At 44.5% G+C, this 27,650-nt stretch overlaps 10 protein-coding genes across 10 annotated transcripts; all 10 read left to right on the plus strand.

The window, feature by feature from the left end:
* The first annotated feature begins 2,593 nt into the window (after positions 1-2,593).
* On the plus strand, positions 2,594-2,972 carry LOC128318371 (histone H4). The gene has a single exon (XM_053234150.1). The coding sequence runs from the start codon at positions 2,609-2,611 to the stop codon at positions 2,918-2,920; it is 312 nt and encodes a 103-aa protein (XP_053090125.1). The 5' UTR covers positions 2,594-2,608; the 3' UTR covers positions 2,921-2,972.
* Positions 2,973-3,485: 513 nt separating this feature from the next.
* On the plus strand, positions 3,486-3,945 carry LOC128318374 (histone H2B-like). Its single transcript, XM_053234153.1, has one exon. It carries the CDS (start codon positions 3,522-3,524, stop codon positions 3,894-3,896), a length of 375 nt encoding a protein of 124 aa, XP_053090128.1. The 5' UTR covers positions 3,486-3,521; the 3' UTR covers positions 3,897-3,945.
* Positions 3,946-8,306: 4,361 nt separating this feature from the next.
* On the plus strand, positions 8,307-9,109 carry LOC117596737 (histone H1-like). Its single transcript, XM_034302407.2, has one exon. The coding sequence runs from the start codon at positions 8,322-8,324 to the stop codon at positions 9,045-9,047; it is 726 nt and encodes a 241-aa protein (XP_034158298.2). The 5' UTR covers positions 8,307-8,321; the 3' UTR covers positions 9,048-9,109.
* Positions 9,110-9,562: 453 nt separating this feature from the next.
* On the plus strand, positions 9,563-22,254 carry LOC128318393 (histone H2AX-like). Its single transcript, XM_053234175.1, has 3 exons — positions 9,563-9,994; positions 17,466-17,470; positions 21,839-22,254. Exons 1-3 carry the CDS (start codon positions 9,612-9,614, stop codon positions 22,237-22,239), a joined length of 789 nt encoding a protein of 262 aa, XP_053090150.1. The 5' UTR covers positions 9,563-9,611; the 3' UTR covers positions 22,240-22,254.
* On the plus strand, positions 10,547-11,034 carry LOC128318340 (histone H3). The gene has a single exon (XM_053234119.1). It carries the CDS (start codon positions 10,578-10,580, stop codon positions 10,986-10,988), a length of 411 nt encoding a protein of 136 aa, XP_053090094.1. The 5' UTR covers positions 10,547-10,577; the 3' UTR covers positions 10,989-11,034.
* LOC128318390 (histone H4) lies at positions 14,900-15,277 on the plus strand. Its single transcript, XM_053234172.1, has one exon. The coding sequence runs from the start codon at positions 14,916-14,918 to the stop codon at positions 15,225-15,227; it is 312 nt and encodes a 103-aa protein (XP_053090147.1). The 5' UTR covers positions 14,900-14,915; the 3' UTR covers positions 15,228-15,277.
* Positions 15,793-16,252, plus strand: LOC128318381 (histone H2B-like). The gene has a single exon (XM_053234160.1). The coding sequence runs from the start codon at positions 15,829-15,831 to the stop codon at positions 16,201-16,203; it is 375 nt and encodes a 124-aa protein (XP_053090135.1). The 5' UTR covers positions 15,793-15,828; the 3' UTR covers positions 16,204-16,252.
* Positions 20,510-21,317, plus strand: LOC128318339 (histone H1-like). Its single transcript, XM_053234118.1, has one exon. The coding sequence runs from the start codon at positions 20,525-20,527 to the stop codon at positions 21,248-21,250; it is 726 nt and encodes a 241-aa protein (XP_053090093.1). The 5' UTR covers positions 20,510-20,524; the 3' UTR covers positions 21,251-21,317.
* Positions 22,255-22,775: 521 nt separating the features above from the next.
* LOC128318341 (histone H3) lies at positions 22,776-23,262 on the plus strand. The gene has a single exon (XM_053234120.1). It carries the CDS (start codon positions 22,806-22,808, stop codon positions 23,214-23,216), a length of 411 nt encoding a protein of 136 aa, XP_053090095.1. The 5' UTR covers positions 22,776-22,805; the 3' UTR covers positions 23,217-23,262.
* A 3,843-nt stretch (positions 23,263-27,105) lies between these two features.
* On the plus strand, positions 27,106-27,492 carry LOC128318388 (histone H4). Its single transcript, XM_053234170.1, has one exon. It carries the CDS (start codon positions 27,124-27,126, stop codon positions 27,433-27,435), a length of 312 nt encoding a protein of 103 aa, XP_053090145.1. The 5' UTR covers positions 27,106-27,123; the 3' UTR covers positions 27,436-27,492.
* The last annotated feature ends 158 nt before the right edge of the window (positions 27,493-27,650 follow it).

Genomic DNA, 27,650 nt, shown 5'->3' on the forward strand with positions numbered 1-27,650 from the left:
GTAATAATAATAATTCTACTACTTCTTCTTCTTCTTCTTCTTCTACTACTACTACTTCTGCTGCTACTAGTACTTCTTCTTCTAAAACTGCTACTGCTACTACTACTCATAATCGCCCTCGTGTGGCCAAGTTTAGGAAGTGCACGTTGCCTTAACCACTGTTGTTTATAGCCGCAGGTTAGGTCTACATCTGCAATAAAAAAATAAATAAATAAATAAATAAATAAATAAATAAATAAATAAATAAATAAATAAATAAATAAAGGGAGAAAAAACCTTTAAGAAATGTTTGCCAATGTTATGTTTGTTGCGTGTTACAAAATATATTAAAACATGATGACAATAACAACTACAATAACCATAATAATTCTACTACTAGTACTACTACTACTACTACTCTTAATAATAATAATAATAATAATAATAATAATAATAATAATTAGAAGAAATAAGAAAGAAAGACTAGAAGAAAGAATAAAGGTTGATGAATCAAATAATTATAAATCTAAAGGCTGGTGTGTGCAGCGCTGTGTGTTGTTGTGGATGGATCTTGACTGCCCTCGTGTGGCCAAGTTTATGAAGTGCACTTTGCCGCAACCACTGTTGTTTATAGCCTCTTGTTGTAAGTCTATATTTGTAATAATAATATAAATAATAAATAAATAAATAAATAAATAAATTTAAAAAAGGGGGGGGGGGGGGGAATCCTTTGGAATGTTTGTCAGGCTCAGGGTTACTGATCAGTAGGTCAGGGGTTCAGGCCCCAGCTCAGTGGTAGTAATGTATATGTGACAAGTAAAGGCTTCTTCCCTCTACTACTGATAATAGCTATTAAATAATTATCTTTTAGTATTTATTATAATGATTATTTATTAAATATTGTCATTACTGTATATCATTGCAACTATTATGTATTATATATCACAGTTATGTGATTCCGTGTAATGCCATCTGAACTGGATTCGGCTGCTCTTTGTACCTCCGCTGTAATATAAATGACAACTGATTCTACAGATTTCTGCTTAAGGTGCAGTATTTGGAGATTGGGAAGGTAGTTGTGTGTTGTGTTGTCTGTGATGTGCATCTTGTAAACTGTGTGGAATGTATCGTGTTGTGACCAAACACCAAGAAATATTCCTAATACATGTCAATACATATGGCAAATAAAATTACTCTGATAACAACAACACTGCTGCTACTACTACTACTACTACCACTTACAATAATAATAATAATAATAATACTGATAATAATAATACTGATAATAATAATAGTAATAATACTAATGTGTGCTCCTATTAATACTACTCCATTCTATAAGGCTAACAGACTTTTTGTGTAGTTAGTGAAGTGTGTTGTGCTGGATGGATCTTATTCATCCACGTGTGGCCGCATTTCGAAACTTGACTGCCTGCATCCGCAGTAAATAACTGGGTTCGGATAATGAAATGATTTAATAAATCAAATGTATGAACGCACGTCACATACATCGCACCCATACATGGTGATGTACGGAGAACACGGGGGTTGTTCTGTGCATCAACACGCTTCTACATGACAGTCTGATCGACACGGCAGTCTGAAATGATGAACATTGTAGACGTCTAATAAATGAGTAAAGTAAGTGGATAAGTTATGGACGGTGTTGTCAGATTGCAAAAATGTTGGGCTGCAAAATCCTCTTTACCGTGAGCGTTGTGTTTATAGAAAAGAGACGGCTTGTGAGTAGACAGTGCTTCGGTGTGTTCAGTAGAACACTGGCTTTGTGTCGACACACGTGTTTGATGAATTGTATATTAGTTTCTTTGGCACGAATGGTGAAGCGAGTATGCTTTCCTTGTGAATGACACTTGGAGTTTAAGAATGTGGAGTTTAAGAATGTTAGCGTTTGAGAAAGTGTATCTAATTTAGACATTATACCTTAGATAGTCCATTATATTTTGCCTTTGAGAGAACTGATAAAGTAAGGCCCGAGAGTTGTCTTTGCATTCCTTTCTGTGCCGCTTGTGAGTGACCTATTCGTGTGGTAAAATGTGGGCTCGATTAAAAGTGTACACAGACTGTGATGGTGATCAGCTGAATGAGGGGCCTACTAATAAGATGCTGTGCTGCTACGCGAGACCCGTCGTTATAGCAGACATAGGAGTTTAGAATCCGGGCCTTGAGCCCACAGGCATGCTCAAAAGGAACGTCTCGTGTCTGTAAAGGGAATGTCAATGTTTTACAAACACAGAGTACTTTTACTAACCTCCTTACACTGACGGGTGTTTGTCTGTATGTTTTGTTTTTTTTTAATATATATGCCTTGCATATCAGATTAAGACTTCTACTACAATTACTACTACTACTACTGGAAAAACAACTACTACTAATAATAATAATAGTAATAATAATGTTTGTGTGTATAGAGAGGGCGAGGAAGAAGAAGACGCTAGCAGGTAGAAAGCTGTGGCGTTCTGTTTCTTTTTGAATGTGCTCTATTGTGTGACCGTTGGTCTTAGGCCCGCCTCCTCGCCTGTTCTCAACAAGGTCCTGTAGAGGGCGGATAAATATGTGGGCGCTGCGCGGCGAGTTTTATTGAGCAGCTTGACTTCGAGAGAGCAGCATCATGTCTGGCAGAGGCAAGGGCGGAAAGGGGCTTGGCAAAGGAGGCGCCAAGCGTCACCGTAAAGTTCTTCGCGATAACATCCAGGGAATCACCAAGCCGGCTATTCGCCGTCTGGCTCGCCGTGGCGGTGTTAAGCGTATTTCCGGTCTGATCTACGAAGAGACTCGCGGTGTGCTGAAGGTGTTCCTGGAGAACGTGATCCGCGACGCCGTCACCTACACCGAGCATGCCAAGAGGAAGACGGTCACCGCCATGGATGTGGTGTACGCCCTGAAACGCCAGGGACGCACCCTGTACGGCTTCGGCGGTTAAACGCTCCAACACCGAACGACGCGAACACAACGGCTCTTTTAAGAGCCACCCAAACATCCAGAAAAAGAGCTGTTTCTCGTGCTGTGTGTGTGGGGGTTTTTTTTTTTTTTTTTTGCGAGGGGGCCTTTAAGCAAATGGCGTCAAGCGCCGTACACACGTAGCATACAAGTAGAAGATAATTTCTGTATGAACACATAACGATCATAATAATCTAGTTTTCAATGTTTATATTTAGTGTGTACGTGTGTGTGTGTGTGTAAAACGCGTTAGAAGACGGTGGTAGTAGAGATAAATATATACATATACATATATGTATGTGTGTGTGTGTATTTTTATTTTATTTTACTTTTTTCCTTTAGTTATAGTGCACATTGTGAATATAAAAAGGCGGGAAGGGAAACAAAGCGTAGCGGGGGGGAGCGAGGAGGAGGAGGAGGGCGGAGCGGTGGGAGGCTCCCTGTATGAGGCGGGTTGGGATTTTGACCAATAAAAAAATGTTCTTCGCTTGTGCCTAATTACAATGTCGGCCTGTAAATAGAGCGGCCGCGAGGCGGGCGTTATTCATTCTCTCGCAGTTTACTGGAGAAGCAGCAGCAGCAACATGCCCGACCCAGCCAAGGCCGCTCCCAAGAAGGGATCCAAGAAAGCCGTGACCAAGACGGCCGGCAAAGGAGGCAAGAAGCGCAGAAAGTCCAGGAAGGAGAGCTACGCTATCTACGTGTACAAAGTCCTGAAGCAGGTGCACCCCGACACCGGCATCTCTTCTAAGGCGATGGGCATCATGAACTCGTTCGTGAACGACATCTTCGAGCGTATCGCCGGTGAGTCCTCTCGTCTGGCTCATTACAACAAGCGCTCCACCATCACCTCCAGGGAGATCCAGACCGCCGTGCGCCTGTTGCTTCCCGGCGAGCTGGCCAAGCACGCCGTGTCCGAGGGCACCAAGGCCGTCACCAAGTACACCAGCTCCAAGTAAAGCGCCTTACCGCCGTCTTCATCAACCCAACGGCTCTTTTAAGAGCCACCCACTCCTTCATATAAAGAGCATTTTCTTCTTTTCCTCTCTGTCTCTCTCTCTCTCTCTTTCTGTGTGTGTGTGTGTGTGTGTGTGTGTGTGGCGGGGGGAGGGGGGGCGCGTTCCCCGCCGGCTTTTATCGCGCTGTTTCCCCGCGACTGTTTTGTTCATTGTGTCAGTTTTGTAGTATGCTAAATGCACAGGTGAGTAAATATAAACTAGATTGTTCGAGCATTGCGCGTTCTCGGTGTTGCTAAATAATTTTATGGCAGAATGAAGTAATTCTAATCAGCGTTATAGCACTGCAAAATAATTCAAAATAGGGTTCTAGAGGCACAAAGTAACTCCAATAGGGTAATAGCAATACAAAGTAATTGAAAATGGGCTTATAGGAACAAGAGGTACTTGAAAATAGGTCTATAACAGTGTAACGTCATTCAAATTACCGTATTATAGAGGCACACAGTAATTCAACATAGGGTTGTAGCTGCACTAAGTAATTAATTCAAAATAGGATTATAGCGGCACAGAGTAATTAAATGTAGTGATATGGTACCACAAAGTACTTTCAAATAGGCTCATAGTGACACAGAGTACTTCAAAATAGGGTTATAGCAGCACGAAATAATTCAAAATAGGGTTATTGCGGTACTAAAGAACTCAGAATAGGATTATAGCGGCACAGAGTTATTCAAAATAATGTTTATAGCTGTGCAGAGTAATTATAAATAGGATTAAAGCAGCATGAAGTAATTCAAATTAATGTTAGAGTTACCACAAAGTAACTCAAAATAGGATTATAGTTGTGTCGAGTAATTCAAAATAGGGTTATAGAGGGACAGAGTAGTTCAAAATAAGATCGTCGTGGCACGGAATAATTCAAAATAGGGATATAGCAACAAAAAGTAATTCAAAATAGGCTTATAGCAGCATGAAGTAATACAAATTACTGGTACAGCACCACAGAGTACTTCAAAATAGGCTTTATAGCAGCATGAAGTAATTCAAATGACAGCACCACGAAGTACTTCAAAATAGGCTTATAGCAGTGCAGAGTAATTCAAAACAGGGTTACAGCAACTCAAAATATGGTTATAGCATCACAAAGTAATTCAAAATACGTTTATTGCATCACACAGTGATTCAAAATAAAGTTCTATCAGTGTGAAGTAAATAAATTAATGTTACAGCACCACAAAGTACTTCAAAACAGGCCTATTGCAGCGCAGAGTACGTCAAAATAGGCTTATAGCAGCACAGAGTACTTCAAAACAGGCCTACAGCAGCACAGAGTACTTCAAAAAAGGCCTATAGCCGCACAGAGTACTTCAAAATAGGCTTATAGCAGCGCAGAGTACTTCAACATATGGTTATAGCAGCACGATGTACTTCAAAATAGGCTTATAGCAGCACGATGTACTTCAAAATAGGCCTATAGCCGCACAGAGTACTTCAAAACGGGCCTATAGCAGCACGATGTACTTCAAAATAGGCTTATAGCAGCACGATGTACTTCAAAATAGGCCTATAGCCGCACAGTGTACTTCAAAATAGGCCTATAGCAGCACGATGTACTTCAAAATAGGCCTATAGCCGCACAGAGTACTTCAAAACGGGCTTATAGCAGCACGATGTACTTCAAAATAGGCTTATAGCAGCACAGAGTACTTCAAAATAGGCCTATAGCCGCACAGAGTACTTCAAAACGGGCTTATAGCAGCACGATGTACTTCAAAATAGGCTTATAGCAGCGCAGAGTACTTCAACATATGGTTATAGCAGCACGATGTACTTCAAAATAGGCTTATAGCAGCACAGAGTACTTCAAAATAGGCCTATAGCAGCAGGATGTACTTCAAAATAGGCTTATAGCAGCACAGAGTACTTCAAAATAGGCCTATAGCAGCAGGATGTACTTCAAAATAGGCCTATAGCAGCACAGAGTACTTCAAAATAGGCCTATAGCCGCACAGAGTACTTCAAAACGGGCTTATAGCAGCACAGAGTACTTCAAAACGGGCTTATAGCAGCACAGAGTACTTCAAAACGGGCTTATAGCAGCACGATGTACTTCAAAATAGGCCTATAGAGCAGCGCAGAGTACTTCAAAACGGGCCTATAGCCGCACAGAGTACTTCAAAATAGGCTTATAGCAGCACAGAGTACTTCAAAACGGGCTTATAGCAGCACAGAGTACTTCAAAATAGGCTTATAGCAGCACGATGTACTTCAAAATAGGCTTATAGCCGCACAGAGTACTTCAAAATGGGCTTATAGCAGCACGATGTACTTCAAAATAGGCCTATAGCCGCACAGAGTACTTCAAAACGGGCTTATAGCAGCACAGAGTACTTCAAAATGGGCTTATAGCAGCACGATGTACTTCAAAATAGGCCTATAGCAGCGCAGAGTACTTCAAAACGGGCCTATAGCAGCACAGAGTACTTCAAAATAGGCTTATAGCAGCACAGAGTACTTCAAAACGGGCTTATAGCAGCACAGAGTACTTCAAAATAGGCTTATAGCAGCACGATGTACTTCAAAATAGGCTTATAGCCGCACAGAGTACTTCAAAATGGGCTTATAGCAGCACGATGTACTTCAAAATAGGCCTATAGCCGCACAGAGTACTTCAAAACGGGCTTATAGCAGCACAGAGTACTTCAAAATGGGCTTATAGCAGCACGATGTACTTCAAAATAGGCTTATAGCAGCACAGAGTACTTCAAAACGGGCTTATAGCAGCACAGAGTACTTCAAAATAGGCTTATAGCAGCACGATGTACTTCAAAATGGGCTTATAGCCGCACAGAGTACTTCAAAATGGGCTTATAGCAGCACGATGTACTTCAAAATAGGCCTATAGCAGCACGATGTACTTCAAAACGGGCTTATAGCAGCACGATGTACTTCAAAATGGGCTTATAGCAGCACGATGTACTTCAAAACGGGCTTATAGCAGCACGATGTACTTCAAAATAGGCTTATAGCAGCACGATGTACTTCAAAATAGGCTTATAGCCGCACAGAGTACTTCAAAATAGGCTTATAGCCGCACAGAGTAATTCTAATCAATGTTATAGCAGCAGGAAATACTTCAAAATAGGATTCTAGCCATACTGAGTAAATCGCAATCACAAGTTTAAAGCACTGTGGAGGAAATACAAAATGTAGAAGTGTGAAGATAGAAGTGTGGAGTAAATAAAAATGCATTTATAGCAGCATTGGCTACATTTATCAATTAAAACGAGGTGATAGTTGAATAACAACGAATGGGGTTAGAGCTCTGTCGAGTTCATAAGACTAGAGTTACAGCAGTGTGGAATTGAATAAACATAAGGATATAGCAGAGCCGGGCTAAACGGCACTAGGGCTAGGGCAGAGTTGGGCTAAACGGCACTAGGGTTAGGGCAGAGTTGGGCTAAACGGCACTAGGGTTAGGGCAGAGTTGGGCTAAACGGCACTAGGGTTAGGGCAGAGCCGGGCTAAACGGCACTAGGGTTAGGGCAGAGCCGGGCTAAACGGCACTAGGGTTAGGGCAGAGCCGGGCTAAACGGCACTAGGGTTAGGGCAGAGCCGGGCTAAACGGCACTAGGGTTAGGGCAGAGTTGGGCTAAACGGCACTAGGGCTAGGGCAGAGCCGGGCTAAACGGCACTAGGGTTAGGGCAGAGCCGGGCTAAACGGCACTAGGGTTAACTAGGGCTAGGGCTAGGGCGGAGACAGGCGCAGGTAACGAGGCGGAGGTGCGCGCCGATCGAGGCGGCCACGAGGCGCACCTGGCGCCCCGGGACCACAAGAGGACGCGGCCGCGCACGAGGAGCGCCAGCCCGAGTGCCGGCGCCAGCCCGAGCGACGAAGACCAGACGAGGACAAAGACGCTGGGAGTCACGCTGCGGGAGTCGCCTCGTCCCTCCGAGCGCGCCCGCTCTCTCCCTCTTTCGCCCTCGCTCTCCACTCATGTGCTTTACACGGCCCAAAAGGGGCCTCGGTTCACATACTGCACGCCACACTCGGCCGGTGCAAACATAGCAGCAGCACTCACACGGCTCTCCTTCATCTCGGCCCGCAGGCCTCGCAAGGGCCACGCCGTTTTTTGCCCTCTTTTTACACAGCACAACGCACGAAATGCGCGGCCCGCCGGCTCGAGCGCCAGGCGCGCCGTGCACTTTTGTGCCCGCTGCGCGAGATTGGTGCTCTCTTCCTGGCCGTGGCGGGCCTCGGGAGAAACGGGAAAGCCCGTTCTCGCGAAACGCGTGCTTGAACGCTTTGGAGCTTGCCTGACGAGTCTGATTTTCGCCGCGAAATGCCATGAGAAAACACAGTTGCGAGCGCATCGCGGAAGCGCAGTCATTCAGCGGCGCCCGGGTTGAGTCTACAACGTTCTCATGTCTGCTTTTAAGACCAGCCCCCCGGCCGCGGGGAGGGAGGTTCCTGTGTTACACAGCGCCACAGCGATTGACTCTTTTATTCTACTTAGCTCCGCACACACAGACATGGCAGAAGTCGCTCCCGCGCCCGCCGCCGCGCCGGCCAAAGCGCCCAAGAAGAAAGCAGCTTCGAGGACCAAGAAAGCGGGCCCCAGCGTCGGCGAGCTCATCGTCAAGGCGGTTTCCTCGTCCAAGGAGAGGAGCGGCGTGTCGCTCGCCGCTTTGAAGAAGGCTTTGGCTGCCGGCGGATACGATGTGGAGAAGAACAACTCCCGCGTCAAGCTCGCCGTCAAGAGCCTCGTGACAAAGGGCACTCTGGTGCAGACCAAAGGGACCGGCGCGTCTGGCTCTTTCAAGCTGAACAAGAAGCAGACCGAAGCCAAGAAGCCCGCAAAGAAAGCCGCGCCCAAACCCAAGAAGGCGGCAGCCAAGAAGCCCGCCGCGGCTAAGAAGCCCAAGAAGGTAGCGGCCAAGAAACCCGCCGCCGCCGCCAAGAAGTCTCCTAAGAAGGCGAAGAAGCCCGCCGCCGCCGCCAAGAAAGCCACCAAGAGCCCCAAGAAGGCGAAGAAGCCGGCGACCCCTAAAAAGGCAGCCAAGAGCCCCAAGAAGGCAAAGGCTGTGAAGCCCAAGACAGCAAAGCCCAAAGCGGCAAAGGCGAAAAAGGCAGCCCCCAAAAAGAAATAAACATGTTTGTGTGTTTAATTCATGTTTTTGATCCTTAAACGGCTCTTTTAAGAGCCACCCATATTTTCGTTTAAAGAGCGATATTCCCTGTCCTCTCATGACACAAAATTATGCTTTTAGTGGATTGGATTCCTCCTCCCAAAACGGTGACAGAGGCTGTAGGAGGAACATGAACATATGGGCAAACTAGTAAGAATTTACATTTCTCTATAGCGTTGTATATCATTGTGTTAGTGTGTGCGTTTGTATGTCTATTTTCCCTTCTGTCTGTTTTCATGCGCTCTCTCTCTCTCTCTCTCTCTCTCTCTCTCTCTCACACACACACACACACACACACACACACACACACACACACAGGCGGCGTCACAAACGGGGGTGGGAGGGGTGTCGCGTAGAATAGAATGGTGGGCGGACGCTGGAATTTGACGGCGCGTTTGTGATTGGTTCTTCTGCCACAACGATCTTAGCCAATAAGAGAGCGGCTGTGTTGGCTATATCACGGAGGGCTCGGCGCGTAGTCTTTATTATTTCAGCGTCGTTCGTGGAACAGGTCTGATCATAACCATGAGTGGTCGCGGGAAAACCGGCGGAAAGGCTAGGGCCAAGGCCAAGACTCGTTCCTCCAGAGCTGGGCTGCAGTTCCCTGTGGGCCGTGTGCACAGGCTCCTGCGTAAAGGCAACTACGCCGAGCGCGTCGGTGCCGGCGCTCCGGTCTACCTGGCCGCCGTGCTGGAGTATCTGACTGCTGAGATCCTGGAGTTGGCCGGCAACGCCGCCCGTGACAACAAGAAGACCCGTATCATCCCCCGCCACCTGCAGCTCGCCGTGCGTAACGACGAGGAGCTGAACAAACTGCTCGGCGGGGTGACCATCGCTCAGGGTGGTGTGCTGCCTAACATTCAGGCCGTGCTTCTGCCCAAGAAGACTGAGAAGACCGTCAAGACCAAGTAAACGCGCCCACTGCTGCGTTTGCCAGTACCCAAAGGCTCTTTTAAGAGCCACCCACTTCTGCTCCAAAAGTGCAATGTTATTCCTATCTCTCTTAATACAAAGCAAACGCGGTTAAAATCAGGACATGAGCACACTAATTTGCTAATAATTATATATGCGTTATATATATAATAAATAATTATATACTTGGAAAATATTCAAGTAGTAGCAGTAGTAGTAGTAATAGTAATAATAATAATAATAATAATAATAACAATAATAGTGAGGCGTGTTGGCTAAATGCAGTGTGAGGGATGAGAATATGTTTTGACGGCGGGCGGTTTGTGTGTAACTGGTGAATGGCAGAGTACAAAAGCGCTGCGCGCCCGTGGAATAGGGGCGGGCGCCTTGTGTTTCGAACTGTGCCGGTGGCGGAAGACGAGCCAATAGTCATCAAATGACGTCACACATTCTATCCAATGACAGACGAGTGCCTCCAAGACGCCCAATCAGCGCAGGGCAGCGTTAGGGCTTAAAAAGCCGGCGTTCGCGAGCGCCGTGTATTCTGTTTTTCGTCCGTGAAGTGCAGAGCTCGACGCTATGGCAAGAACCAAGCAGACCGCCCGTAAGTCCACCGGTGGCAAGGCGCCCAGGAAGCAGCTCGCCACTAAGGCCGCCCGCAAGAGCGCCCCGGCCACCGGCGGCGTGAAGAAGCCTCACCGTTACAGGCCGGGCACCGTGGCTCTGAGAGAGATCCGCCGTTATCAGAAGTCTACTGAGCTGCTCATCCGCAAGCTGCCCTTCCAGCGCCTGGTGAGAGAAATCGCTCAGGACTTCAAGACTGATCTGCGTTTCCAGAGCTCGGCCGTCATGGCCCTGCAGGAGGCGAGCGAGGCGTACCTGGTCGGCCTGTTCGAGGACACCAACCTGTGCGCCATCCACGCCAAGAGAGTGACCATCATGCCCAAGGATATTCAGCTGGCCCGCCGTATTCGCGGAGAGCGCGCTTAAACGACGACCGCGTCTAATCTACACAAAGGCTCTTTTAAGAGCCACCTCACAGTCTCAGTGAAATGAGCAAGTCTTCATCCCTTGGCTGTTTAAAAATTAATTGTAATGTGGTTTAAAAAAACATTGTAAATATTTTCATAAACTATATAAATTATTATAAATATGTTACGCATATTATATAATGTGTGTGTGCGTGCGCGCGTGATGTGCTTATACGCGCGCGCTCTCACGCTGTGGCACACTTACAGTGAAAAGGGAGCAGTGAACCATAAGATTTATTTGTGACGTCATGCGCCGAGGTCAGAGGCTTAGAACTATGCTGTTGGTTTGATTGACAGTTTTTCCCTTTATGACGCCGCGGGGATTCATCGATCTTTAAATGTTGGGGTTTCTGCGCGCGCCTCTTCACTAATTTGAAGGGGAGAAGCAGAAGGGTTTCTCCGTCATTCCGCCTAATAATGTCTTTCTTTTCTGCTTAGAAATAATCAGATACAATATTGGTGTGTATTTAACAAGGACAAAATGTAACATCTTATTTTTATTTATTCATTCATTCATTCGCTCATTTATTTAAACCTTTTTTTTTTTTTTTTTAAATCATTTCCATGTCAAGTGCTGAGAGGCCTGAAGAGACGTGCTTTAAAAATGGAATATGTAATAATAAAATGAAAAAAAATACTACTACTACTACTACTACTACTACTACTAATAATAATAATAATAATAATTAGAAGGAGTAATAAAGAAAGGCTAGATGAAAGAATAAAGGATGAGGAGTAAAATAAAGGTTGTTGTGAGCAGCGCTGTGTGTTGTTGTGGATGGATCTTGACTGCCATCGTGTGGCCAAGGTTAGGAAGTGTACTTTGCCCTAACCACTGCTGCCGCAAATATAGCAAGTCTACATAGTTAGTCTTTGTAATAAATCGTTTAAAGGGGGGGGATCCTTCAAGAAATGTATGTCAATGCTATGTTTGTTGCGTGTCACAAAATATATTACGACATGACAAAAACAATAACAGCAACAATAAGAATGATTCTACTACCAGTACTACTATAATAATAATAATAATAATAGGAAAGAGAAAAAAGGAAGACGAAGAAATAATATTGAAGAAAGACTAGAGTAAAGAATAAAAGTTGATGGAAGTGCACTTTGCCCTAACCACTGCTGTTTAACGCCGCAAATGTAGCAAGTCTGTAATAAATCGTTTAAAAATTTTTTTTTAAAAAAAGGAGGGAAATCCTTTAAGAAATGTTTGCCAATGCTATGCTTGTTGCGTGTTAGAAAATAGGTTAAAACATGACAAAAACAACAACAGTAATAATAATAATTCTACTACTTCTTCTTCTTCTTCTTCTTCTACTACTACTACTTCTGCTGCTACTAGTACTTCTTCTTCTAAAACTGCTACTGCTACTACTACTCATAATCGCCCTCGTGTGGCCAAGTTTAGGAAGTGCACGTTGCCTTAACCACTGTTGTTTATAGCCGCAGGTTAGGTCTACATCTGCAATAAAAAAATAAATAAATAAATAAATAAATAAATAAATAAATAAATAAATAAATAAATAAATAAATAAAGGGAGAAAAAACCTTTAAGAAATGTTTGCCAATGTTATGTTTGTTGCGTGTTACAAAATATATTAAAACATGATGACAATAACAACTACAATAACCATAATAATTCTACTACTAGTACTACTACTACTACTACTCTTAATAATAATAATAATAATAATAATAATAATAATAATAATTAGAAGAAATAAGAAAGAAAGACTAGAAGAAAGAATAAAGGTTGATGAATCAAATAATTATAAATCTAAAGGCTGGTGTGTGCAGCGCTGTGTGTTGTTGTGGATGGATCTTGACTGCCCTCGTGTGGCCAAGTTTATGAAGTGCACTTTGCCGCAACCACTGTTGTTTATAGCCTCTTGTTGTAAGTCTATATTTGTAATAATAATATAAATAATAAATAAATAAATAAATAAATAAATTTAAAAAAGGGGGGGGGGGGGGGAATCCTTTGGAATGTTTGTCAGGCTCAGGGTTACTGATCAGTAGGTCAGGGGTTCAGGCCCCAGCTCAGTGGTAGTAATGTATATGTGACAAGTAAAGGCTTCTTCCCTCTACTACTGATAATAGCTATTAAATAATTATCTTTTAGTATTTATTATAATGATTATTTATTAAATATTGTCATTACTGTATATCATTGCAACTATTATGTATTATATATCACAGTTATGTGATTCCGTGTAATGCCATCTGAACTGGATTCGGCTGCTCTTTGTACCTCCGCTGTAATATAAATGACAACTGATTCTACAGATTTCTGCTTAAGGTGCAGTATTTGGAGATTGGGAAGGTAGTTGTGTGTTGTGTTGTCTGTGATGTGCATCTTGTAAACTGTGTGGAATGTATCGTGTTGTGACCAAACACCAAGAAATATTCCTAATACATGTCAATACATATGGCAAATAAAATTACTCTGATAACAACAACACTGCTGCTACTACTACTACTACTACCACTTACAATAATAATAATAATAATAATACTGATAATAATAATACTGATAATAATAATAGTAATAATACTAATGTGTGCTCCTATTAATACTACTCCATTCTATAAGGCTAACAGACTTTTTGTGTAGTTAGTGAAGTGTGTTGTGCTGGATGGATCTTATTCATCCACGTGTGGCCGCATTTCGAAACTTGACTGCCTGCATCCGCAGTAAATAACTGGGTTCGGATAATGAAATGATTTAATAAATCAAATGTATGAACGCACGTCACATACATCGCACCCATACATGGTGATGTACGGAGAACACGGGGGTTGTTCTGTGCATCAACACGCTTCTACATGACAGTCTGATCGACACGGCAGTCTGAAATGATGAACATTGTAGACGTCTAATAAATGAGTAAAGTAAGTGGATAAGTTATGGACGGTGTTGTCAGATTGCAAAAATGTTGGGCTGCAAAATCCTCTTTACCGTGAGCGTTGTGTTTATAGAAAAGAGACGGCTTGTGAGTAGACAGTGCTTCGGTGTGTTCAGTAGAACACTGGCTTTGTGTCGACACACGTGTTTGATGAATTGTATATTAGTTTCTTTGGCACGAATGGTGAAGCGAGTATGCTTTCCTTGTGAATGACACTTGGAGTTTAAGAATGTGGAGTTTAAGAATGTTAGCGTTTGAGAAAGTGTATCTAATTTAGACATTATACCTTAGATAGTCCATTATATTTTGCCTTTGAGAGAACTGATAAAGTAAGGCCCGAGAGTTGTCTTTGCATTCCTTTCTGTGCCGCTTGTGAGTGACCTATTCGTGTGGTAAAATGTGGGCTCGATTAAAAGTGTACACAGACTGTGATGGTGATCAGCTGAATGAGGGGCCTACTAATAAGATGCTGTGCTGCTACGCGAGACCCGTCGTTATAGCAGACATAGGAGTTTAGAATCCGGGCCTTGAGCCCACAGGCATGCTCAAAAGGAACGTCTCGTGTCTGTAAAGGGAATGTCAATGTTTTACAAACACAGAGTACTTTTACTAACCTCCTTACACTGACGGGTGTTTGTCTGTATGTTTTGTTTTTTTTTAATATATATGCCTTGCATATCAGATTAAGACTTCTACTACAATTACTACTACTACTACTGGAAAAACAACTACTACTAATAATAATAATAGTAATAATAATGTTTGTGTGTATAGAGAGGGTGAGGAAGAAGAAGACGCTAGCAGGTAGAAAGCTGTGGCGTTCTGTTTCTTTTTGAATGTGCTCTATTGTGTGACCGTTGGTCTTAGGCCCGCCTCCTCGCCTGTTCTCAACAAGGTCCTGTAGAGGGCGGATAAATATGTGGGCGCTGCGCGGCGAGTTTTATTGAGCAGCTTGACTTCGAGAGAGCAGCATCATGTCTGGCAGAGGCAAGGGCGGAAAGGGGCTCGGCAAAGGAGGCGCCAAGCGTCACCGTAAAGTTCTTCGCGATAACATCCAGGGAATCACCAAGCCGGCTATTCGCCGTCTGGCTCGCCGTGGCGGTGTTAAGCGTATTTCCGGTCTGATCTACGAAGAGACTCGCGGTGTGCTGAAGGTGTTCCTGGAGAACGTGATCCGCGACGCCGTCACCTACACCGAGCATGCCAAGAGGAAGACGGTCACCGCCATGGATGTGGTGTACGCCCTGAAACGCCAGGGACGCACCCTGTACGGCTTCGGCGGTTAAACGCTCCAACACCGAACGACGCGAACACAACGGCTCTTTTAAGAGCCACCCAAACATCCAGAAAAAGAGCTGTTTCTCGTGCTGTGTGTGTGGGGGTTTTTTTTTTTTTTTTTTGCGAGGGGGCCTTTAAGCAAATGGCGTCAAGCGCCGTACACACGTAGCATACAAGTAGAAGATAATTTCTGTATGAACACATAACGATCATAATAATCTAGTTTTCAATGTTTATATTTAGTGTGTACGTGTGTGTGTGTGTGTAAAACGCGTTAGAAGACGGTGGTAGTAGAGATAAATATATACATATACATATATGTATGTGTGTGTGTGTATTTTTATTTTATTTTACTTTTTTCCTTTAGTTATAGTGCACATTGTGAATATAAAAAGGCGGGAAGGGAAACAAAGCGTAGCGGGGGGGAGCGAGGAGGAGGAGGAGGGCGGAGCGGTGGGAGGCTCCCTGTATGAGGCGGGTTGGGATTTTGACCAATAAAAAAATGTTCTTCGCTTGTGCCTAATTACAATGTCGGCCTGTAAATAGAGCGGCCGCGAGGCGGGCGTTATTCATTCTCTCGCAGTTTACTGGAGAAGCAGCAGCAGCAACATGCCCGACCCAGCCAAGGCCGCTCCCAAGAAGGGATCCAAGAAAGCCGTGACCAAGACGGCCGGCAAAGGAGGCAAGAAGCGCAGAAAGTCCAGGAAGGAGAGCTACGCTATCTACGTGTACAAAGTCCTGAAGCAGGTGCACCCCGACACCGGCATCTCTTCTAAGGCGATGGGCATCATGAACTCGTTCGTGAACGACATCTTCGAGCGTATCGCCGGTGAGTCCTCTCGTCTGGCTCATTACAACAAGCGCTCCACCATCACCTCCAGGGAGATCCAGACCGCCGTGCGCCTGTTGCTTCCCGGCGAGCTGGCCAAGCACGCCGTGTCCGAGGGCACCAAGGCCGTCACCAAGTACACCAGCTCCAAGTAAAGCGCCTTACCGCCGTCTTCATCAACCCAACGGCTCTTTTAAGAGCCACCCACTCCTTCATATAAAGAGCATTTTCTTCTTTTCCTCTCTGTCTCTCTCTATCTCTCTTTCTGTGTGTGTGTGTGTGTGTGTGTGGCGGGGGGAGGGGGGGCGCGTTCCCCGCCGGCTTTTATCGCGCTGTTTCCCCGCGACTGTTTTGTTCATTGTGTCAGTTTTGTAGTATGCTAAATGCACAGGTGAGTAAATATAAACTAGATTGTTCGAGCATTGCGCGTTCTCGGTGTTGCTAAATAATTTTATGGCAGAATGAAGTAATTCTAATCAGCGTTATAGCACTGCAAAATAATTCAAAATAGGGTTCTAGAGGCACAAAGTAACTCCAATAGGGTAATAGCAATACAAAGTAATTGAAAATGGGCTTATAGGAACAAGAGGTACTTGAAAATAGGTCTATAACAGTGTAACGTCATTCAAATTACCGTATTATAGAGGCACACAGTAATTCAACATAGGGTTGTAGCTGCACTAAGTAATTAATTCAAAATAGGATTATAGCGGCACAGAGTAATTAAATGTAGTGATATGGTACCACAAAGTACTTTCAAATAGGCTCATAGTGACACAGAGTACTTCAAAATAGGGTTATAGCAGCACGAAATAATTCAAAATAGGGTTATTGCGGTACTAAAGAACTCAGAATAGGATTATAGCGGCACAGAGTTATTCAAAATAATGTTTATAGCTGTGCAGAGTAATTATAAATAGGATTAAAGCAGCATGAAGTAATTCAAATTAATGTTAGAGTTACCACAAAGTAACTCAAAATAGGATTATAGTTGTGTCGAGTAATTCAAAATAGGGTTATAGAGGGACAGAGTAGTTCAAAATAAGATCGTCGTGGCACGGAATAATTCAAAATAGGGATATAGCAACAAAAAGTAATTCAAAATAGGCTTATAGCAGCATGAAGTAATACAAATTACTGGTACAGCACCACAGAGTACTTCAAAATAGGCTTTATAGCAGCATGAAGTAATTCAAATGACAGCACCACGAAGTACTTCAAAATAGGCTTATAGCAGTGCAGAGTAATTCAAAACAGGGTTACAGCAACTCAAAATATGGTTATAGCATCACAAAGTAATTCAAAATACGTTTATTGCATCACACAGTGATTCAAAATAAAGTTCTATCAGTGTGAAGTAAATAAATTAATGTTACAGCACCACAAAGTACTTCAAAACAGGCCTATTGCAGCGCAGAGTACGTCAAAATAGGCTTATAGCAGCACAGAGTACTTCAAAACAGGCCTACAGCAGCACAGAGTACTTCAAAAAAGGCCTATAGCCGCACAGAGTACTTCAAAATAGGCTTATAGCAGCGCAGAGTACTTCAACATATGGTTATAGCAGCACGATGTACTTCAAAATAGGCTTATAGCAGCACGATGTACTTCAAAATAGGCCTATAGCCGCACAGAGTACTTCAAAACGGGCCTATAGCAGCACGATGTACTTCAAAATAGGCTTATAGCAGCACGATGTACTTCAAAATAGGCCTATAGCCGCACAGTGTACTTCAAAATAGGCCTATAGCAGCACGATGTACTTCAAAATAGGCCTATAGCCGCACAGAGTACTTCAAAACGGGCTTATAGCAGCACGATGTACTTCAAAATAGGCTTATAGCAGCACAGAGTACTTCAAAATAGGCCTATAGCCGCACAGAGTACTTCAAAACGGGCTTATAGCAGCACGATGTACTTCAAAATAGGCTTATAGCAGCGCAGAGTACTTCAACATATGGTTATAGCAGCACGATGTACTTCAAAATAGGCTTATAGCAGCACAGAGTACTTCAAAATAGGCCTATAGCAGCAGGATGTACTTCAAAATAGGCTTATAGCAGCACAGAGTACTTCAAAATAGGCCTATAGCAGCAGGATGTACTTCAAAATAGGCCTATAGCAGCACAGAGTACTTCAAAATAGGCCTATAGCCGCACAGAGTACTTCAAAACGGGCTTATAGCAGCACAGAGTACTTCAAAACGGGCTTATAGCAGCACAGAGTACTTCAAAACGGGCTTATAGCAGCACGATGTACTTCAAAATAGGCCTATAGCAGCGCAGAGTACTTCAAAACGGGCCTATAGCCGCACAGAGTACTTCAAAATAGGCTTATAGCAGCACAGAGTACTTCAAAACGGGCTTATAGCAGCACAGAGTACTTCAAAATAGGCTTATAGCAGCACGATGTACTTCAAAATAGGCTTATAGCCGCACAGAGTACTTCAAAATGGGCTTATAGCAGCACGATGTACTTCAAAATAGGCCTATAGCCGCACAGAGTACTTCAAAACGGGCTTATAGCAGCACAGAGTACTTCAAAATGGGCTTATAGCAGCACGATGTACTTCAAAATAGGCCTATAGCAGCGCAGAGTACTTCAAAACGGGCCTATAGCAGCACAGAGTACTTCAAAATAGGCTTATAGCAGCACAGAGTACTTCAAAACGGGCTTATAGCAGCACAGAGTACTTCAAAATAGGCTTATAGCAGCACGATGTACTTCAAAATAGGCTTATAGCCGCACAGAGTACTTCAAAATGGGCTTATAGCAGCACGATGTACTTCAAAATAGGCCTATAGCCGCACAGAGTACTTCAAAACGGGCTTATAGCAGCACAGAGTACTTCAAAATGGGCTTATAGCAGCACGATGTACTTCAAAATAGGCTTATAGCAGCACAGAGTACTTCAAAACGGGCTTATAGCAGCACAGAGTACTTCAAAATAGGCTTATAGCAGCACGATGTACTTCAAAATGGGCTTATAGCCGCACAGAGTACTTCAAAATGGGCTTATAGCAGCACGATGTACTTCAAAATAGGCCTATAGCAGCACGATGTACTTCAAAACGGGCTTATAGCAGCACGATGTACTTCAAAATGGGCTTATAGCAGCACGATGTACTTCAAAACGGGCTTATAGCAGCACGATGTACTTCAAAATAGGCTTATAGCAGCACGATGTACTTCAAAATAGGCTTATAGCCGCACAGAGTACTTCAAAATAGGCTTATAGCCGCACAGAGTAATTCTAATCAATGTTATAGCAGCAGGAAATACTTCAAAATAGGATTCTAGCCATACTGAGTAAATCGCAATCACAAGTTTAAAGCACTGTGGAGGAAATACAAAATGTAGAAGTGTGAAGATAGAAGTGTGGAGTAAATAAAAATGCATTTATAGCAGCATTGGCTACATTTATCAATTAAAACGAGGTGATAGTTGAATAACAACGAATGGGGTTAGAGCTCTGTCGAGTTCATAAGACTAGAGTTACAGCAGTGTGGAATTGAATAAACATAAGGATATAGCAGAGCCGGGCTAAACGGCACTAGGGCTAGGGCAGAGTTGGGCTAAACGGCACTAGGGTTAGGGCAGAGCCGGGCTAAACGGCACTAGGGTTAGGGCAGAGCCGGGCTAAACGGCACTAGGGTTAGGGCAGAGCCGGGCTAAACGGCACTAGGGTTAGGGCAGAGTTGGGCTAAACGGCACTAGGGCTAGGGCAGAGCCGGGCTAAACGGCACTAGGGTTAGGGCAGAGCCGGGCTAAACGGCACTAGGGTTAACTAGGGCTAGGGCTAGGGCGGAGACAGGCGCAGGTAACGAGGCGGAGGTGCGCGCCGATCGAGGCGGCCACGAGGCGCACCTGGCGCCCCGGGACCACAAGAGGACGCGGCCGCGCACGAGGAGCGCCAGCCCGAGTGCCGGCGCCAGCCCGAGCGACGAAGACCAGACGAGGACAAAGACGCTGGGAGTCACGCTGCGGGAGTCGCCTCGTCCCTCCGAGCGCGCCCGCTCTCTCCCTCTTTCGCCCTCGCTCTCCACTCATGTGCTTTACACGGCCCAAAAGGGGCCTCGGTTCACATACTGCACGCCACACTCGGCCGGTGCAAACATAGCAGCAGCACTCACACGGCTCTCCTTCATCTCGGCCCGCAGGCCTCGCAAGGGCCACGCCGTTTTTTGCCCTCTTTTTACACAGCACAACGCACGAAATGCGCGGCCCGCCGGCTCGAGCGCCAGGCGCGCCGTGCACTTTTGTGCCCGCTGCGCGAGATTGGTGCTCTCTTCCTGGCCGTGGCGGGCCTCGGGAGAAACGGGAAAGCCCGTTCTCGCGAAACGCGTGCTTGAACGCTTTGGAGCTTGCCTGACGAGTCTGATTTTCGCCGCGAAATGCCATGAGAAAACACAGTTGCGAGCGCATCGCGGAAGCGCAGTCATTCAGCGGCGCCCGGGTTGAGTCTACAACGTTCTCATGTCTGCTTTTAAGACCAGCCCCCCGGCCGCGGGGAGGGAGGTTCCTGTGTTACACAGCGCCACAGCGATTGACTCTTTTATTCTACTTAGCTCCGCACACACAGACATGGCAGAAGTCGCTCCCGCGCCCGCCGCCGCGCCGGCCAAAGCGCCCAAGAAGAAAGCAGCTTCGAGGACCAAGAAAGCGGGTCCCAGCGTCGGCGAGCTCATCGTCAAGGCGGTTTCCTCGTCCAAGGAGAGGAGCGGCGTGTCGCTCGCCGCTTTGAAGAAGGCTTTGGCTGCCGGCGGATACGATGTGGAGAAGAACAACTCCCGCGTCAAGCTCGCCGTCAAGAGCCTCGTGACAAAGGGCACTCTGGTGCAGACCAAAGGGACCGGCGCGTCTGGCTCTTTCAAGCTGAACAAGAAGCAGACCGAAGCCAAGAAGCCCGCAAAGAAAGCCGCGCCCAAACCCAAGAAGGCGGCAGCCAAGAAGCCCGCCGCGGCTAAGAAGCCCAAGAAGGTAGCGGCCAAGAAACCCGCCGCCGCCGCCAAGAAGTCTCCTAAGAAGGCGAAGAAGCCCGCCGCCGCCGCCAAGAAAGCCACCAAGAGCCCCAAGAAGGCGAAGAAGCCGGCGACCCCTAAAAAGGCAGCCAAGAGCCCCAAGAAGGCAAAGGCTGTGAAGCCCAAGACAGCAAAGCCCAAAGCGGCAAAGGCGAAAAAGGCAGCCCCCAAAAAGAAATAAACATGTTTGTGTGTTTAATTCATGTTTTTGATCCTTAAACGGCTCTTTTAAGAGCCACCCATATTTTCGTTTAAAGAGCGATATTCCCTGTCCTCTCATGACACAAAATTATGCTTTTAGTGGATTGGATTCCTCCTCCCAAAACGGTGACAGAGGCTGTAGGAGGAACATGAACATATGGGCAAACTAGTAAGAATTTACATTTCTCTATAGCGTTGTATATCATTGTGTTAGTGTGTGCGTTTGTATGTCTATTTTCCCTTCTGTCTGTTTTCATGCGCTCTCTCTCTCTCTCTCTCTCTCTCTCTCTCTCTCTCTCTCACACACACACACACACACACACACACACACACACACACACACACACACACACACACACACACACACACACACAGGCGGCGTCACAAACGGGGGTGGGAGGGGTGTCGCGTAGAATAGAATGGTGGGCGGACGCTGGAATTTGACGGCGCGTTTGTGATTGGTTCTTCTGCCACAACGATCTTAGCCAATAAGAGAGCGGCTGTGTTGGCTATATCACGGAGGGCTCGGCGCGTAGTCTTTATTATTTCAGCGTCGTTCGTGGAACAGGTCTGATCATAACCATGAGTGGTCGCGGGAAAACCGGCGGAAAGGCTAGGGCCAAGGCCAAGACTCGTTCCTCCAGAGCTGGGCTGCAGTTCCCTGTGGGCCGTGTGCACAGGCTCCTGCGTAAAGGCAACTACGCCGAGCGCGTCGGTGCCGGCGCTCCGGTCTACCTGGCCGCCGTGCTGGAGTATCTGACTGCTGAGATCCTGGAGTTGGCCGGCAACGCCGCCCGTGACAACAAGAAGACCCGTATCATCCCCCGCCACCTGCAGCTCGCCGTGCGTAACGACGAGGAGCTGAACAAACTGCTCGGCGGGGTGACCATCGCTCAGGGTGGTGTGCTGCCTAACATTCAGGCCGTGCTTCTGCCCAAGAAGACCGAGAAGACCGTCAAGACCAAGTAAACGCGCCCACTGCTGCGTTTGCCAGTACCCAAAGGCTCTTTTAAGAGCCACCCACTTCTGCTCCAAAAGTGCAATGTTATTCCTATCTTCTTAATACAAAGCAAACGCGGTTAAAATCAGGACATGAGCACACTAATTTGCTAATAATTATATATGCGTTATATATATTATAAATAATTATATACTTGGAAAATATTCAAGTAGTAGTAGTAATAGTAATAGTAATAATAATAATAATAACAATAATAGTGAGGCGTGTTGGCTAAATGCAGTGTGAGGGATGAGAATATGTTTTGACGGCGGGCGGTTTGTGTGTAACTGGTGAATGGCAGAGTACAAAAGCGCTGCGCGCCCGTGGAATAGGGGCGGGCGCCTTGTGTTTCGAACTGTGCCGGTGGCGGAAGACGAGCCAATAGTCATCAAATGACGTCACACATTCTATCCAATGACAGACGAGTGCCTCCAAGACGCCCAATGAGCGCAGGGCAGCGTTAGGGCTTAAAAAGCCGGCGTTCGCGAGCGCCGTGTATTCTGTTTTTCGTCCGTGAAGTGCAGAGCTCGACGCTATGGCAAGAACCAAGCAGACCGCCCGTAAGTCCACCGGTGGCAAGGCGCCCAGGAAGCAGCTCGCCACTAAGGCCGCCCGCAAGAGCGCCCCGGCCACCGGCGGCGTGAAGAAGCCTCACCGTTACAGGCCGGGCACCGTGGCTCTGAGAGAGATCCGCCGTTATCAGAAGTCTACTGAGCTGCTCATCCGCAAGCTGCCCTTCCAGCGCCTGGTGAGAGAAATCGCTCAGGACTTCAAGACTGATCTGCGTTTCCAGAGCTCGGCCGTCATGGCCCTGCAGGAGGCGAGCGAGGCGTACCTGGTCGGCCTGTTCGAGGACACCAACCTGTGCGCCATCCACGCCAAGAGAGTGACCATCATGCCCAAGGATATTCAGCTGGCCCGCCGTATTCGCGGAGAGCGCGCTTAAACGACGACCGCGTCTAATCTACACAAAGGCTCTTTTAAGAGCCACCTCACAGTCTCAGTGAAATGAGCAAGTCTTCATCCCTTGGCTGTTTAAAAATTAATTGTAATGTGGTTTAAAAAAACATTGTAAATATTTTCATAAACTATATAAATTATTATAAATATGTTACGCATATTATATAATGTGTGTGTGCGTGCGCGCGTGATGTGCTTATACGCGCGCGCTCTCACGCTGTGGCACACTTACAGTGAAAAGGGAGCAGTGAACCATAAGATTTATTTGTGACGTCATGCGCCGAGGTCAGAGGCTTAGAACTATGCTGTTGGTTTGATTGACAGTTTTTCCCTTTATGACGCCGCGGGGATTCATCGATCTTTAAATGTTGGGGTTTCTGCGCGCGCCTCTTCACTAATTTGAAGGGGAGAAGCAGAAGGGTTTCTCCGTCATTCCGCCTAATAATGTCTTTCTTTTCTGCTTAGAAATAATCAGATACAATATTGGTGTGTATTTAACAAGGACAAAATGTAACATCTTATTTTTATTTATTCATTCATTCATTCGCTCATTTATTTAAACCTTTTTTTTTTTTTTTTTAAATCATTTCCATGTCAAGTGCTGAGAGGCCTGAAGAGACGTGCTTTAAAAATGGAATATGTAATAATAAAATGAAAAAAAATACTACTACTACTACTACTACTACTACTACTACTACTACTAATAATAATAATAATAATTAGAAGGAGTAATAAAGAAAGGCTAGATGAAAGAATAAAGGATGAGGAGTAAAATAAAGGTTGTTGTGAGCAGCGCTGTGTGTTGTTGTGGATGGATCTTGACTGCCATCGTGTGGCCAAGGTTAGGAAGTGTACTTTGCCCTAACCACTGCTGCCGCAAATATAGCAAGTCTACATAGTTAGTCTTTGTAATAAATCGTTTAAAGGGGGGGATCCTTCAAGAAATGTATGTCAATGCTATGTTTGTTGCGTGTCACAAAATATATTACGACATGACAAAAACAATAACAGCAACAATAAGAATGATTCTACTACCAATACTACTATAATAATAATAATAATAATAATAATAATAATAATAGGAAAGAGAAAAAAGGAAGACGAAGAAATAATATTGAAGAAAGACTAGAGTAAAGAATAAAAGTTGATGGAAGTGCACTTTGCCCTAACCACTGCTGTTTAACGCCGCAAATGTAGCAAGTCTGTAATAAATCGTTTAAAAATTTTTTTTTAAAAAAAGGAGGGAAATCCTTTAAGAAATGTTTGCCAATGCTATGCTTGTTGCGTGTTAGAAAATAGGTTAAAACATGACAAAAACAACAACAGTAATAATAATAATTCTACTACTTCTTCTTCTTCTTCTACTACTACTACTTCTGCTGCTACTAGTACTTCTTCTTCTAAAACTGCTACTGCTACTACTACTCATAATCGCCCTCGTGTGGCCAAGTTTAGGAAGTGCACGTTGCCCTAACCACTGTTGTTTATAGCCGCAGGTTAGGTCTACATCTGCAATAAAAAAAAAAAAAAATAAATAAATAAATAAAGGGAGAAAAAACCTTTAAGAAATGTTTGCCAATGTTATGTTTGTTGCGTGTTACAAAATATATTAAAACATGATGACAATAACAACTACAATAACCATAATAATTCTACTACTAGTACTACTACTACTACTACTCTTAATAATAATAATAATAATAATAATTAGAAGAAATAAGAAAGAAAGACTAGAAGAAAGAATAAAGGTTGATGAATCAAATAATTATAAATCTAAAGGCTGGTGTGTGCAGCGCTGTGTGTTGTTGTGGATGGATCTTGACTGCCCTCGTGTGGCCAAGTTTATGAAGTGCACTTTGCCGCAACCACTGTTGTTTATAGCCTCTTGTTGTAAGTCTATATTTGTAATAATAATATAAATAATAAATAAATAAATAAATAAATAAATTTAAAAAAGGGGGGGGGGGGGGGGGAATCCTTTGGAATGTTTGTCAGGCTCAGGGTTACTGATCAGTAGGTCAGGGGTTCAGGCCCCAGCTCAGTGGTAGTAATGTATATGTGACAAGTAAAGGCTTCTTCCCTCTACTACTGATAATAGCTATTAAATAATTATCTTTTAGTATTTATTATAATGATTATTTATTAAATATTGTCATTACTGTATATCATTGCAACTATTATGTATTATATATCACAGTTATGTGATTCCGTGTAATGCCATCTGAACTGGATTCGGCTGCTCTTTGTACCTCCGCTGTAATATAAATGACAACTGATTCTACAGATTTCTGCTTAAGGTGCAGTATTTGGAGATTGGGAAGGTAGTTGTGTGTTGTGTTGTCTGTGATGTGCATCTTGTAAACTGTGTGGAATGTATCGTGTTGTGACCAAACACCAAGAAATATTCCTAATACATGTCAATACATATGGCAAATAAAATTACTCTGATAACAACAACACTGCTGCTACTACTACTACTACTACCACTTACAATAATAATAATAATAATAATACTGATAATAATAATACTGATAATAATAATACTGATAATAATAATAGTAATAATACTAATGTGTGCTCCTATTAATACTACTCCATTCTATAAGGCTAACAGACTTTTTGTGTAGTTAGTGAAGTGTGTTGTGCTGGATGGATCTTATTCATCCACGTGTGGCCGCATTTCGAAACTTGACTGCCTGCATCCGCAGTAAATAACTGGGTTCGGATAATGAAATGATTTAATAAATCAAATGTATGAACGCACGTCACATACATCGCACCCATACATGGTGATGTACGGAGAACACGGGGGTTGTTCTGTGCATCAACACGCTTCTACATGACAGTCTGATCGACACGGCAGTCTGAAATGATGAACATTGTAGACGTCTAATAAATGAGTAAAGTAAGTGGATAAGTTATGGACGGTGTTGTCAGATTGCAAAAATGTTGGGCTGCAAAATCCTCTTTACCGTGAGCGTTGTGTTTATAGAAAAGAGACGGCTTGTGAGTAGACAGTGCTTCGGTGTGTTCAGTAGAACACTGGCTTTGTGTCGACACACGTGTTTGATGAATTGTATATTAGTTTCTTTGGCACGAATGGTGAAGCGAGTATGCTTTCCTTGTGAATGACACTTGGAGTTTAAGAATGTGGAGTTTAAGAATGTTAGCGTTTGAGAAAGTGTATCTAATTTAGACATTATACCTTAGATAGTCCATTATATTTTGCCTTTGAGAGAACTGATAAAGTAAGGCCCGAGAGTTGTCTTTGCATTCCTTTCTGTGCCGCTTGTGAGTGACCTATTCGTGTGGTAAAATGTGGGCTCGATTAAAAGTGTACACAGACTGTGATGGTGATCAGCTGAATGAGGGGCCTACTAATAAGATGCTGTGCTGCTACGCGAGACCCGTCGTTATAGCAGACATAGGAGTTTAGAATCCGGGCCTTGAGCCCACAGGCATGCTCAAAAGGAACGTCTCGTGTCTGTAAAGGGAATGTCAATGTTTTACAAACACAGAGTACTTTTACTAACCTCCTTACACTGACGGGTGTTTGTCTGTATGTTTTGTTTTTTTTTAATATATATGCCTTGCATATCAGATTAAGACTTCTACTACAATTACTACTACTACTACTGGAAAAACAACTACTACTAATAATAATAATAGTAATAATAATGTTTGTGTGTATAGAGAGGGTGAGGAAGAAGAAGACGCTAGCAGGTAGAAAGCTGTGGCGTTCTGTTTCTTTTTGAATGTGCTCTATTGTGTGACCGTTGGTCTTAGGCCCGCCTCCTCGCCTGTTCTCAACAAGGTCCTGTAGAGGGCGGATAAATATGTGGGCGCTGCGCGGCGAGTTTTATTGAGCAGCTTGACTTCGAGAGAGCAGCATCATGTCTGGCAGAGGCAAGGGCGGAAAGGGGCTCGGCAAAGGAGGCGCCAAGCGTCACCGTAAAGTTCTTCGCGATAACATCCAGGGAATCACCAAGCCGGCTATTCGCCGTCTGGCTCGCCGTGGTGGTGTTAAGCGTATTTCCGGTCTGATCTACGAAGAGACTCGCGGTGTGCTGAAGGTGTTCCTGGAGAACGTGATCCGCGACGCCGTCACCTACACCGAGCATGCCAAGAGGAAGACGGTCACCGCCATGGATGTGGTGTACGCCCTGAAACGCCAGGGACGCACCCTGTACGGCTTCGGCGGTTAAACGCTCCAACACCGAACGACGCGAACACAACGGCTCTTTTAAGAGCCACCCAAACATCCAGAAAAAGAGCTGTTTCTCGTGCTGTGTGTGTGTGGGGTTTTTTTTTTTTTTTTTTTTTTGCGAGGGGGCCTTTAAGCAAATGGCGTCAAGCGCCGTACACACGTAGCATACAAGTAGAAGATAATTTCTGTATGAACACATAACGATCATAATAA

Source organism: Pangasianodon hypophthalmus, chromosome 5 (genome assembly GCF_027358585.1).
Source record: "Pangasianodon hypophthalmus isolate fPanHyp1 chromosome 5, fPanHyp1.pri, whole genome shotgun sequence".
Taxonomy (NCBI): Eukaryota; Metazoa; Chordata; class Actinopteri; order Siluriformes; family Pangasiidae; genus Pangasianodon; species Pangasianodon hypophthalmus.

Coding starts and splice junctions, on each gene's coding strand:
- LOC128318390 (XM_053234172.1), top strand. CDS start 14,916: ATGTCTGGCAGAGGCAAGGGCGGAAAGGGGCTCGGCAAAGGAGGCGCC.
- LOC128318339 (XM_053234118.1), top strand. CDS start 20,525: ATGTCTGCTTTTAAGACCAGCCCCCCGGCCGCGGGGAGGGAGGTTCCT.
- LOC128318374 (XM_053234153.1), top strand. CDS start 3,522: ATGCCCGACCCAGCCAAGGCCGCTCCCAAGAAGGGATCCAAGAAAGCC.
- LOC128318393 (XM_053234175.1), top strand. CDS start 9,612: ATGAGTGGTCGCGGGAAAACCGGCGGAAAGGCTAGGGCCAAGGCCAAG.
- LOC128318388 (XM_053234170.1), top strand. CDS start 27,124: ATGTCTGGCAGAGGCAAGGGCGGAAAGGGGCTCGGCAAAGGAGGCGCC.
- LOC128318340 (XM_053234119.1), top strand. CDS start 10,578: ATGGCAAGAACCAAGCAGACCGCCCGTAAGTCCACCGGTGGCAAGGCG.
- LOC128318381 (XM_053234160.1), top strand. CDS start 15,829: ATGCCCGACCCAGCCAAGGCCGCTCCCAAGAAGGGATCCAAGAAAGCC.
- LOC128318341 (XM_053234120.1), top strand. CDS start 22,806: ATGGCAAGAACCAAGCAGACCGCCCGTAAGTCCACCGGTGGCAAGGCG.
- LOC128318371 (XM_053234150.1), top strand. CDS start 2,609: ATGTCTGGCAGAGGCAAGGGCGGAAAGGGGCTTGGCAAAGGAGGCGCC.
- LOC117596737 (XM_034302407.2), top strand. CDS start 8,322: ATGTCTGCTTTTAAGACCAGCCCCCCGGCCGCGGGGAGGGAGGTTCCT.